The 13,324-nt window shown below is 46.9% G+C and overlaps 2 protein-coding genes across 2 annotated transcripts; one reads left to right on the top strand and one right to left on the bottom strand.

The window, feature by feature from the left end:
• The first annotated feature begins 1,627 nt into the window (after positions 1-1,627).
• Positions 1,628-8,053, top strand: LOC138957802 (uncharacterized). Its single transcript, XM_070328856.1, has 3 exons — positions 1,628-2,578; positions 2,828-3,639; positions 3,880-8,053. Exons 1-3 carry the CDS (start codon positions 1,628-1,630, stop codon positions 8,051-8,053), a joined length of 5,937 nt encoding a protein of 1,978 aa, XP_070184957.1.
• A 2,842-nt stretch (positions 8,054-10,895) lies between these two features.
• Positions 10,896-11,907, bottom strand: LOC138957800 (agrin-like). Its single transcript, XM_070328853.1, has 2 exons — positions 11,565-11,907; positions 10,896-10,912 (listed from the first exon to the last, which is right to left on the bottom strand). The coding sequence occupies exons 1-2, from the start codon at positions 11,905-11,907 to the stop codon at positions 10,896-10,898; spliced, it is 360 nt and encodes a 119-aa protein (XP_070184954.1).
• Positions 11,908-13,324: the final 1,417 nt, after the last annotated feature.

Genomic DNA, 13,324 nt, shown 5'->3' with positions numbered 1-13,324 from the left:
CTTCTTTCCGTCTCTGTGTCTTCTTTCCGTTTCTTTGTCTTCTTTCCGTCTCTGTGTCTTCTGTCCGTTTCTTTGTCTTCTTTCCGTTTCTGTGTCCTACGTTTATTCTATGTAGGGTTTTTCTAACATATTTTTGTCTTGGTGATTTTTTATTGATTTGCCGCCATCTTGTTTCGGCCGCCATTTTGTCGTCCATCTTTGATGTTTATGTTTTTAGGACACCTTTGATGTTTATGTTTTTAGGACACCTTTGATGTTTAGTTTGATGTTTCGAATTCTAAGTTTAGTTTTTTCTTTTCTATCAGTTTCCACCGCTCCGCGCTTCTCGCTCACCCGCTCCGCGCTTCTCGCTCCATGCTCCACGCTTCACACTCTACTGTTCTGCACTCTCACTAAGCTAGTTCTTTCTACTTCACATTTTAGCTTTAATTCGCTTTCTAAACTTAGATTAGTTTTTCCGCCACGCTCCTATATAGGTTACTTAGCCTCTCCATAGATTTATGTTTAGCCTTTTATATATTGATATTATGAGCTGATTCCGAATTAATATGACATCGACATATTCACAATAAACTTTAATTAATGTTCCAATTCTAGTGTTCGTTTTGTTTTGTGAGCGCGTCGGTTCTTTATAGCACCAAAATTACATCCTCCAGAATTTATATAAGCCATCACAGAATCTTACAGCTACTCAAGGGCAAGCACAGTGGAAACTTTGATATTTTTTGGAACATTTTGGATTGTTTTCGAGAAAGAACTTTATGAACTTTTGTAGGCCTGTGATTAGGGCCACTGACTTTTGAACTTCTTATCCTTACGAATCTTGTGAAGAGATCATGAACCTTTTGTCTTAAAGGAACTGTGTTTCGTATCTAGTGAACAATATTTTAATTTATTTTTGTCGGGCCCAGAGCAGAGCAACTTAGGCATTATTTTAGGTTTGTTGACCATAGCATTGCACACTTCGTACTTCGTATTTTCTTCCCCTCTAGTGAGTGACCCGAGGTGTGCCGTTTTGAATTTTGTTTCTCTATATTTCGCAAGTCTTTGTTAACCTCTACGTTTTCACTTGACTTAAAGTATGGATGAGAAATTACCTTCTCATGAGAGTGCCGAGCTATCCCCTTACACTTTGAAGTTAGAGAGGGATGAACATTTTGCTTCGGACACTGATAGTCGTAAGAATGAAGGCGACCGTGATGGCGCTCAGGGCGAGTCTCTAGCTGAACACACTCAGACCCAAGACACTTGGAATTCAGATAACATTCCCCCTCAAGCTGAACATTCTCCTACACAGGAAGGTTTAGGTACTGAGCCTTCTCAACAGGCTGCAAGTGCAGAGCATCTCGCTCAACGAAGTAGAGAAGAAAGAGGCCCCGCCATTGTTAGGGCTAGACTTAATGCTGAGGTGAGGGAACTGTCAGACAAGTACTGGGCCCTAAGCCGAGCTCATAAGATTATGATCAGCGAGTTGTGCACAGCCTTTAGGGAAACACCAGACAAAAAGAGAGTCCTTAAAGTGCATAAGATAAGCCTCTGTGAGCGCCTAAACGAGCTGAATGTAGCGAACTCGAGGCTTTGTCAAGTGGCTGAAAGTGATGTAGCTATAGAAGAGGATTTGAGCGATATGCACATGCAAACGGAGACACTCAAAGAACAATACCGCAGTCTCTTTCCCAAGTTAGACCCGTACGCCTCCAGCTCGGACTTGACTTCCACAGTCGCTTCTGGAGGTGCTAGAGAGGTTTCTCTGGATGCTGCTTTGGCGGTTAGCGCAGCGAGATTTAGGTCCCAGCAAATGGTCGCAGATGAAAGGGCTAGACAAGAAGAGACTCTTTTGCTTTTGGAGGAGAAGGCTTCTAGGTCTAAAGCTTTGGCGGCAGAGAAGAAGGCAGAGTTGGAAAGAGAGTTAGAGAGGTCTATAACTTTGGCTGCTGAGAAGAAGGCAGAGATGGAAAGAGAGTTGGAGAGAGAAGCTCAAGATGAAAGGTTAGCTTTGAAGAAAAAAGAAAAGGAAATTAAGACTGCACTAGAGAGGGTGGAGAGAGAAGGCAAGATGCAAGAAGAGCATGACGTTTTTAAGATCATTAAAACTGACATAGAAGACCAGCAAAGGGCTAGAGAAAGATTCATGCCCCAACTACCTCGTGACAGCCCCATTGATAGGTACCTAGGTTCTCACAACCCCCTGCATGTAGGTACACACATAGAGAGCATAGGAGATGTGGCGGTAGGGTATGATAGGCACACACAGCACACACAAGATACATATAAGCCTGCGACAGCCGACACCTACGCCCGCCCGCGTCACCAGCCGGCAGCCAACACCCTCGTCTCTGCGCAACACCAGCCTGCGGCAGCCAAGCCTGGACTCCCGCCACTTCAGCAGCCCACGGAGGTCAGGGCTTATGCCCCTTCGCATCTCCAGTCGGCCGCCGAGGATATCCGCGACACTCTTCGAGGCATCTCCAGGACCCTTGCTCAACCTGTCTCCGCTTCTCACCCACTTCCAGCAGCGGTCACAGCCACGGCTCCTACCACTACGACGATGACTACAGCCACCACGATGACGACAAGAGTCGGAGGCCAATTCGCGACCTCCTTTCGGCCTCAGTTTGTCAAAGCTGAGATTCCAAGCCACGGAGATCGTCCTCGCCAGATCTACGCGCCTTCCCGTTTCCCTCACAAATCCCTCAATCCATCAGCGAGACCTTTTCCCGGGCCTTTCCCTGGTCCTTTTCCTGCCATGACCTCCCGAGAGTCTCCGACCTATGTGCCAAGCTTTGCATATGGGCCTTCTGTCATGCATCCTCCCATGCAAACACAGCAATATGACCACGCTGCAAGCTTTGCTCCTGACACTGACTACACACAGCATGGTTTTCAAGAGGCTCCGGTCACGAGCCCTTCAGACTACTACGGGCAAGATGCATACCTTCCTCAGATGCAAGGCCAACCAGCGCTCTCCGAGGGTTCTGCCCTAGCTCGTACTCTAGCTGAGGCTCTCCTGATCAACAGGTTACCGACGCAGGAGCCCACTACGTTTTCAGGAGATCCTTTGACGTACCCTCTCTGGAGGTCCTCATTCACTCTTTTGATTGAGCGGCAGGGCGTTTCTGCAGAGGAAAAGCTCCTCTACTTGGAGAAGTACTTGGACGGTCCGGCGAAGGATGCGGTCAAGGGACTCTTTCTGATCAGGGATGCCCAGGCCTATCAGCAGGCCCTTCAGACGTTGGAGGAAAGGTTCGGCAGTTCTTTCGTCGTTGCCAGAGCCTTCCGAGAGAAACTAGATGCATGGCCGGTTATCAAACCCAAAGATGGACAAGCCCTCCGCGCCTTCTCGGACTTTCTTGGACAATGCCTTGTGGCGAGCCGAGTGATAGGCCAGCTACAGAATCTGGAAGACCAAGCCTATCACAAGACACTCATGAGCAAGCTTCCAGATTGGTTGGTGAGAAACTGGGTGCGGAAAGTAAACAAGACCAAGAACGAGAAGAAACGCTACCCTACCTTTGAGGAGTTGTCAGCTTTCATCAAGACAGAGGCAGACATCCTTTGCGAGCCCCTTTTCTCCTCCAGCAAATCTGCCGCCTCTTCCACCTCACAGACCGCCAGTTCATCAGTCCCCAAGAAAACATCGTACAGTACGGATTGTTCTACTGCATCTGCATGTCAAGAGTGTGACAAATGTCTTTGTCAGCATCACGCGAAAACTGTCCTGAATACGAACTGCGACGAAGTCTGTCCCTTTTGTACCGTTCGTTTTCCGACCAGCTCTTCTTCTCATCCTCTACTCAGATGCCAGAGGTTCGATGAGATTCCCGTTGAGGACAGGAAACACTTCATGTACGAAACGTCCTTGTGCTTCTCCTGTGCCAGAAAGACTGACCATAGAAGTGTAGACTGCACTACCAGGGCGATATGCGACAAGTGCCAAGGCCCACATCTCACTATGCTGCATGGAGCGCCCAGCTACAGGAAGAAGATGCCCAATCAGCAACGGAATGCACGGGGACCGCCAGATTCTTCAAGGTTTGTCTGTATCAGTCAAGATGCCCGTGTTTCTGCCTCTGGATCAGCATTCGCGACGACCAACAAGTCAGACAGACCAGTCAGAGCTACCATGATTGTTCCGGTCAGAGTTTCGACGAAAGAGAATCCCACGGTAGAGCATACGACATACGCGCTGCTTGACACCATGTCTTGCATCTCCTTCGTTACTGAATCTTTGAGTGACAAGCTGAACACTCATTCTGAGCCAGCGTCATTGAGGCTGAACACTATGACTTCTCAGAACACTCATATCGAATGTCAGAGAGTGACCGGATTGTGTGTCAAGGCCCTCAACTCCAATGTTTCCCACAACCTGAAAACGCTCTACACGACGGACCATCTCACCAATGACACTGAGAACATACCAACATCAGAGACCGCTCGTAACATCAAGCATTTGAGTCATATTGCCAGCGAGATTCCCCCGTTGCTCGAAGGCTGCACTCCCGGGTTGTTGATTGGCTACGATCATGCAGAGCTATTCATGCCAGAGAGAGTCATCAAGGGAGACCCATACGCCGTTCTCACACCGTTGGGTTGGACGATACTGGGACAAGTGTCGCCAAAACAGTCTGTCCATGACGTGATGCACGTGTCTCTTACAGAACAGTATTGTACCAGCGAGTACGAAGGTGAATCAGTCACTTTCGTATATCGCACGACGCTCGCCGAACCCAGCATCTCCGACGCACTCCAGGTCATGGAAAGGGATTTTGTTGAATCGGAGACGGGAAACAGGTCCCAAGAGGACGTCAAGTTCATGGAGATCCTGGCAAGATCCATCAAGGTGAATGAGAAGAGCCACTACGAAATGCCCTTACCCTTTCGTGCAGATAACCCTGAGCTTCCCCCAAATCGTGATGTTGCACTGAAGAGACTCAACTCGCTGAGTCGCCGATTTGAGAAAGACTCTATGTACGCACAAGACTACTGCAAGTTCATGAGCGAGATCATCGAGAGCGGCCACGCTGAGAAGATTCCAAGAGACGAAGTAGAGAACGACAGATCGTGGTACATCCCTCACCATGGCGTGTATCATGACAAGAAGCCAGGCAAAATCCGCGTGGTCTTCGACTGCAGCGCACAGAAACATGGTCAGAGTCTCAACGGAGCACTGCTGCAAGGTCCCGACCTTTTCAATTCTCTCGTCGGAGTTCTTTGCCGTTTTCGCAAGGGAGAGATCGCCTTCTCGTGCGACGTCGAGAAGATGTTTCATCAATTTCATGTCACCAAGGAACACCGTGACTTCCTGCGCTTCTTATGGTGGGAAGATGGAGACCGCACCAGACCTCCTGTCGACTACAGAATGCGCGTTCACATTTTCGGCGCAGTATCGTCACCAGGTTGTGCCAACTACGCATTACAGCAGGCGGGACGCGACCACTCTCACGAAGACGAAGATGCCGCACAGTTCCTTCAGAATGACTTCTATGTAGACGACGGACTGCATGCTGCCAACGACGTCTCTTCTGCAGCCAAAGTTCTCATGGGAGCTCGAGAGATCTGTAGTAAAAGGAAGCTGCACCTGCACAAGATCACGTCTAACAGCGATGAGCTTCTCAGTTTGTTCCCTCCTGAGGAATGTTCAGCTTCTAAACGTCAGAATCTTGGAAGTGCAGTCGACACTGGCACTTTGGAGCGCACTTTGGGATTACAGTGGTGCATAGAAGACGACACCTTCACCTTCGCTCCCGACCTCAAGGAGAAACCGAAGACGAGAAGAGGAGTCCTTGCTACAGTGGCAGCGCTGTTCGACCCGCTTGGCTTCCTTGCTCCGTTCATTCTGAAGGGCAAGATTATTCTCCAGGAGGCATGCCGGAAGACCTCAGAGTGGGATGAAGAACTGGACGAGGTTTTGGAAGGCCTCTGGAAGAGCTGGATGGATGAGCTGCCCGGTCTAAGACAGGTCAGCATTCCGCGAAACTTTGTTCCATCGACCCTGGGAACTTTGACGCAGGTTCAGTTACACCACTTCTCCGATGCCAGCACAAGAGGCTACGGTCAATGTTCCTACCTACGTTTGAAAGATGAGAATGACAAAGTCCATTGCAGTCTTGTCATGGCCAAAGGAAGAGTGGCCCCTTTGAAGCAGGTAACTGTCCCTCGCCTGGAATTACAAGCCGCAACACTTTCTGCCAAGATGTCTTCATTTCTGGAAAAGGAGCTGAAGTACGAAAAGCTTGAGCACGTCTTTTGGACTGATAGCACTATCGTTTTGGCGTACCTCGCAAATCAACAGAAGAGGTTTCACGTGTTCGTTGCCAATAGAATCAGCCAGATCCTCAGAGTCTCTTCCGTCAGTCAGTGGAATCATGTCCCCACTGAGCAGAATCCAGCTGACCATGCCTCTCGAGGACTAAGCGTCAAAGAGCTCAACGCCTCTACTTGGTTTTCAGGTCCGCAGTTCCTGTGGCAGTCTGACATTCCGAGAGGAAACATCACAGCCACTGTTGAGAGAGATGATCTGGAAGTACGCTCCTGCAGAGTCACGTCCATTGCTGAAACATCTGACGTGGGGATGGAGACAACCTTTGCCAAGTTCTCAAGATGGAGCTTTTTGGTTCGAGGGATTGCAAAGGTTCTCAGGTTCCTCAACACCAAACGGAACTTGCCTGCTTTAGAAGTTCTGGCGTCGGAAGCTACAGCGGAAGAGAAAATTGTCCTCGCTACACAAAGAGAATTCTTTTCTGCTCCCAGCAAGTCTCGGGAAGGAACACTGAAGAAGTTGAACGTTGAGAAAGACGAGAAAGGATTCTACAGAGTCGGAGGAAGATTGAGAAATGCCAAGAACCTCATATGGTCCAAGCCAAAATTGCTGCCACAAGACTGTCATGTTTCCAAACTGTTGATCGCCGAAGCACATGAAACTCTGGGACATGCTGGCAGGACCAACGTCATTCACCACATTAGGTCACGTGGTTACTGGATCTTTGGAATACGTCGCGTGGTTGCGCAAGTTTTGAAGGATTGCGTCACATGCAAGAAGATGTACGGAAGGGAGGCTTCACAGAAGATGGCCGATCTTCCTTTGGACAGGGTTGAAGAATCCGCCCCGTTCACATCCTGTGGCATGGATTGTTTCGGCCCCTTCATTGTCGCAGAGGGACGTAGGCAAGTCAAGCGCTACGGCCTTATGATCACGTGTCTCTCCATGCGAGCGATTCACCTCGAAGTCCTGGATGATCTCTCTGCTGATGCCCTCATCAATGGCCTTCGAAACGTCATAGCCATCAGAGGTCCGATCAGGACGTTGAGATGTGACAGAGGTACGAACTTTGTGGGCGCTTCACGAGAGTTGAGGGAAGCTTGGAACTCCATTGAGAAAGAAGAGTTGAAGAAGAGGCTTGAAGATCGTCAATGCGAATGGATTTTCAACACGCCTAAGGCAAGTCACATGGGAGGAGTCTGGGAAAGGCAGATTGGCACAGTCAGACGAATCCTCAACGGCCTCATGCGCAAATATCCTTCCCGCTTGAGCACTTCCACCCTCAGAACCTTTTTGCTGGAGGTCATGGCTATCGTAAACTCTCGTCCCCTGTCCGTTGAGTCCTTGGAAGACCCCACTGGCCCTCTCCCTCTTACCCCGAACCACATCCTGACAATGAAGGCTGTCGGGGTACTGCCTATCCCTGGCATCTTCGATGGCGCTGACGTCGAGGCGAGGAAGAAATGGAGAAGAGTTCAGCGACTTGCAGACGAGTTCTGGAGACTGTGGAGGCTAGACTTTTTGGCCTCTTTGCGACGAAGAAGAAAGTGGCTTCTTCCCCAACGTAACGTTGCTGTCGGAGATGTCGTCGTGCTACGTGACGAAGCCGTATGCAGAGCAGATTGGCCTCTTGGACTCGTGACGGAGGTTCGCCCCAGCGACGATGGACTCGTGCGAACCTGCAAGCTCAAGACTGTCAAGGTCACCTCGAAGACGAGCCATTCCACTTTCTACTACTGGCGCCCCATCTCTAAGCTGACCGTGCTGGTGAAGGCAGACCCGGACACTCAATGACTTTCCCAGTGAACTTTACTGTTTTCGACAGACCGTTTGTGCATGTTTTGGTCTGACGTAATCCGTTCGCCTTTTTTGACAGGTGGCGCTGTTTTGATTTGGGGAGAAAATTTCGTCTTAATGCAAATATTTTTTGTGACTTTGTGGTTTCTCTCCATTTTGTATATATGTTTTGGTTCCGCATTTTGGAACGAAAGCTCTTGACAGAGGCAAGCGCTTAATGAATCGGTTTTGTTTAGTCCTTCCCGCGTGCGGATGCCTGTGCTTATGATTAAGACGACTGAAGATGTTTTTCTTTTGTATTTTGTAGGTTGCGACTACAGTCTTTCATACTGAGTTGCGGGTTATGTAAAGGTGTAAGAATAATGTTGACACGATATGTTGACAGTGACGGACCGACGAAATATGATGTTACATTTGTTGAAAGAACACGTGTGATTTTTTAGATCGAATAAGAATAATGTTGACACGGTATGTTGACAGTGACGGACCGACGAAATATGATGTTACATTTGTTGAAAGAACACGTGTGATTTTTTAGATTGAGACTCATTGAGAGTGCGTTTCGAACAGCTACGTTTTGGATAATGCCGAAAGGATTCTGTAACGTTTCGGTTTTTTGTATTTTGAACCACGTATGAGAGTGCGTTTCGAACAGCTACGTTTTGGATAATGCCAAAAGGATTCTGTAATGTTTCGGATTTTGTTTTTGAACCACGCATGTATTCGATGATTTTTGTTGATTTTTTATGTCGACTTTTGTAAAGACTAAGATGTCTTCGAGGGGGGAATGTGAATGCCCCTGCTAAGGAGCCTTCTGTGTATTTAGATTCTTTTTGTTTTGCTTGTGTTTTTTTAGTCATGTTTCTAGCTTGACTCGCATGCGACTTTCCGTGGTGGTGGTTTCCCCTTTTTCTGATCTCCTTCTCACCTCTTTTCTTTCACTTTTCTCACTTTTGTCCCTAATTGTTCCCATTTTGCAACCACCTCTGTAGGTTCGCGTGCGGGTCTAGCTCGCTCTTTATCTTTTATTTTTCTTTATTAAGTATGAGCGTCCTGGTACGAACTTTGTTTTGTTATAATGACGTTAAATATTGTAACGAACTAATTTATAAACAAGGTAGTGTGGCCGGCGTTTTTCTGATTTTAATTTCATGTGCCTGTATGGCTCACGCTGGACAGCCTTGGAGTTTTTCCCCGGAGAGCACGGGACGCATGTTTTGCAACAGTAATATTGTAGTAACGCGCAGTATTTTTAGTTCACCTCTGTGGTGGATAGCCTGTATTCGTCGTCACTTACTGGGAAGCCGTTCACGGAACAAGATGTTTTAGGATAGATAGATTTTTTTGCTCTGTTCCGGGGCCCAGTGTTTTCTGCCAGCCTCCAGTTTTGTTTTTAAGTTATTTTGTAGTTCAGGTTCAGTTGCTCGCCTTGAGTCTGTTTTTAGATTATTGATGCTGTCAAAGGCGAGTATCCATTTCTGACTATGTTTCTTTTATTTACCGAATTCGTGTAATTTTCGTTTTGAATCTTTGTCTTCTGTCCGTTTCTGTGTCTTCTGTCCGTTTCTGTGTCTTCTTTCCGTCTCTGTGTCTTCTGTCCGTTTCTTTGTCTTCTTTCCGTCTCTGTGTCTTCTGTCCGTTTCTTTGTCTTCTTTCCGTCTCTGTGTCTTCTTTCCGTTTCTTTGTCTTCTTTCCGTCTCTGTGTCTTCTGTCCGTTTCTTTGTCTTCTTTCCGTTTCTGTGTCCTACGTTTATTCTATGTAGGGTTTTTCTAACATATTTTTGTCTTGGTGATTTTTTATTGATTTGCCGCCATCTTGTTTCGGCCGCCATTTTGTCGTCCATCTTTGATGTTTATGTTTTTAGGACACCTTTGATGTTTATGTTTTTAGGACACCTTTGATGTTTAGTTTGATGTTTCGAATTCTAAGTTTAGTTTTTTCTTTTCTATCAGTTTCCACCGCTCCGCGCTTCTCGCTCACCCGCTCCGCGCTTCTCGCTCCATGCTCCACGCTTCACACTCTACTGTTCTGCACTCTCACTAAGCTAGTTCTTTCTACTTCACATTTTAGCTTTAATTCGCTTTCTAAACTTAGATTAGTTTTTCCGCCACGCTCCTATATAGGTTACTTAGCCTCTCCATAGATTTATGTTTAGCCTTTTATATATTGATATTATGAGCTGATTCCGAATTAATATGACATCGACATATTCACAATAAACTTTAATTAATGTTCCAATTCTAGTGTTCGTTTTGTTTTGTGAGCGCGTCGGTTCTTTATAGCACCAAAATTACATCCTCCAGAATTTATATAAGCCATCACAGAATCTTACAGCTACTCAAGGGCAAGCACAGTCTATTTGAATTAAGAAAAGAATGTCTCGGCGGAATTAGGGCTACAGCTACGGGTTGCAGTGGTTCATGTTTTCATCAAAAACATACTTCAGAGCAAGGGATAACGCTCACAGTTTTGCAGCAGTGTAATCGTAATAAGAGTGCAGTCTGTGTGTGTGTGTGTGTGTGTGTGTGTGTGTGTGTGTGTGTGTGTGTGTCTGTGTCTGTGTCTGTGTCTGTGTTTTATGTGTGTGTGTGTGTGTGTGTCTGCCCTTCGGTCAGTGTATGCATGTTTGTCGGTATGCTACTGTCTGCGGTGTGTGAGTGTACGATGTTTGTGCTGCAATCGTCGCACAAGTGTCACTGTCTTTACAACCGCGCCGCTGAAACTGACACAGACCTCTGTATTTGGAGAAAAGAATCAGTTTGTATTCGTCGATAACATCAACTTCATCAAGCACAATTCACCATAATACATCGCGTAAACAGTAAATCAAAAGCACAGTTAAACACCGAAGCTGGCTTGGGGAAAAAGTGTGACAGTGTGCAATGAGCCGAACAGGTTCCCCTGAGGGTACATGCCAAAACAGGCAGGGAGTCTATTATTATGACCTGACGATATTTTGCTTAGAAAGCTTATTCGGGTTCGTGCGATAAGAATACTGGTTGCTTGAAAGCAGTTCATGAATGAGCGCGTGTTATACATGCCTGTATGTTAACCAGAGAAAGAGAGGGGGGAGGGGGAGGGGGTGGGACACGTACACAGAGGCAGAGAACGAGAGAGAGGCAGACAGACAGACGGACAGAGAAACTCGTATTTCATGCAAACACTCAAGCTTAAATATGCAATGTGTCAGTGTCGGCATTTCAAAAGCACAACCACTATGTAGCGCAAAGGTTGACCTTGGAACAAAATCATGATATGAGTACATACTTGGGGGTATACAACTCAACAACAACAACAACATCACTACCAACACCATCAACAACAACAACAGCAACAACAACAACATCAAAAACAACAACAAAAACAATAACAAACGATGAGACACTTCAGATCTGTTTTCAAAACAAAACAACACACACACACACACACACACACACACACACACACACACTCACACACACACCCGTAACCACTCGCGATTTAATAAAACAATATCATGCAACTTACGTTTGACGACGGCCTCGGTATATTCCAAATTAGTGAGAGTGATTGGCATGATGCTGGAGTTTAGTCTCAGTTCGCCGTTGTATCCCTTGTTCAGCATGAATATCTTGGTATCCCCGCTATGGATCTTGCTCTCACAAATGTGAGGATCACCGAATCCGTCAACCATCACCATTTTGTGGTTTCGCACCTGGTCGAAAAACACGTTAGCCACCTCGTTCACGATGTCGTTTCCTTTGAAAACTCTTTTGATTTCGATTTCTCCTTTGTACATTGACGACTTGTTGTCGTCTGGGCTATCAGCCATCACTTTTTTGACGGTGCCGGAGAAGACCACATTGGCCATTTCTTCTCTCTCTTCCATATTTTTGTCGTGGCAGTCTGCGTTACACGAAGGAATGAGAGAAGAGAAGAGGAACAATACACACACAAACACAAGAACGCACGAGCGCGAACACAAAAACCGTCGTTGCTGCATGATTGCGACTCTGCGACGATCGTCTACTTCTGCTCGGTGTGTGTGACTTCTTACGACACTTCTTTCACAACACTGAAGTGGTAGCAGACGACATCTGTCCAACTCAGCAGACACTTGTCGAACCATCTCCCTTTTCAAAACCGACAAGGACAACCTCTCCTGAGTGTACGTCCTTAAAAAACTTCTTGGGGATTTTTTTTCACTCGCCTACACCACACATGAAAAGTTCTGTGCCTCACACCTTAATACGAAGTAGGGAAGCCAACACCGAAAGGTTCCACAACTCTGTCTGTGTGTGTCCAGTATCGCACTCACGCACACACACACACCACGCACCCGGCTTCCAAAATCAGTGTTGCGCGCTTTTCGGCGACTACGGTAAGAAACGAGCGACTCCGAGTACAGCACCGTCGCCTCACGGACTGCTCCGATTGTAACCGATTTTCGGCCAGGTGATATTGTGTGAGGCTTTGTCGAGGGCCAGACGTGCTACCGGCTGATCGATTCGGATGGAAATCTAATCACGGCGTCGAGGTAAATGGATGACGACAACGTCAAAAATGAACCTGTCTGGTTTGTTTCTCCTCCCAGGAAATTCATTCAGACGGCGAGGCCGCTGTGTGTCAGGCACAGACGCGGAAAATGACACAAGACGACACAGCACTGTCCCGTTAAAAGTTCACCGGGGGCTTTCACATCCCTGACAGAGCCCCCGTCGTCCCGTTTTGCCTATCGCAGCAGACTTGGCTCTCAAACACAAATTACAAACATTGAATGAACTTGAGTTTTTCCTCTTTTTTTTTCGAAGTAAACTTGTCAAGGTCTATCTGTTTAGAAGAGCGCAGTTACGTTACGAAACGTTGCGTTCTCTTGCCCCCGTGGTTCATGCGCTGAATGGGGAATGGACGGTAGAGTACTTTGTAGGAGAACGGAGGCAGTTTTTCTCCCTACATGTAAAACCCAACTCAGCCAACTTGAACTTGTTTGCACTTTCGCATTCCAAATGCGTTGGCTGTGGACTCCAACGACGCTTTTTACTGGACGTCTCTGAAGGTGACAACAAAAAAGGACAAATCTGCACTTTTTATTTACGAATGCTGCTAGGTTAATGTTTTCTTTCTTTCAGATTTTCCTTGTTTTGTTGTATTTATTAGGATATTGACGCGAGATTAAACGAAGGGAATTTTCACACCTGTTTGGGGGGACGGACATTTCTTTTTCGTGCTTATATCATGGTGTTAGCGGACTTGATTTCGTTGTTCTTGAACTTGGTACCTGTAAGTTT

The sequence above is a fragment of the Littorina saxatilis genome, unplaced genomic scaffold (assembly GCF_037325665.1).
Source record: "Littorina saxatilis isolate snail1 unplaced genomic scaffold, US_GU_Lsax_2.0 scaffold_1420, whole genome shotgun sequence".
NCBI classification, from domain to species: domain Eukaryota; kingdom Metazoa; phylum Mollusca; class Gastropoda; order Littorinimorpha; family Littorinidae; genus Littorina; species Littorina saxatilis.
The sequence above is the reverse complement of the archived record's forward strand: the minus strand, read 5'-3'. Positions and strand labels throughout refer to the sequence as shown.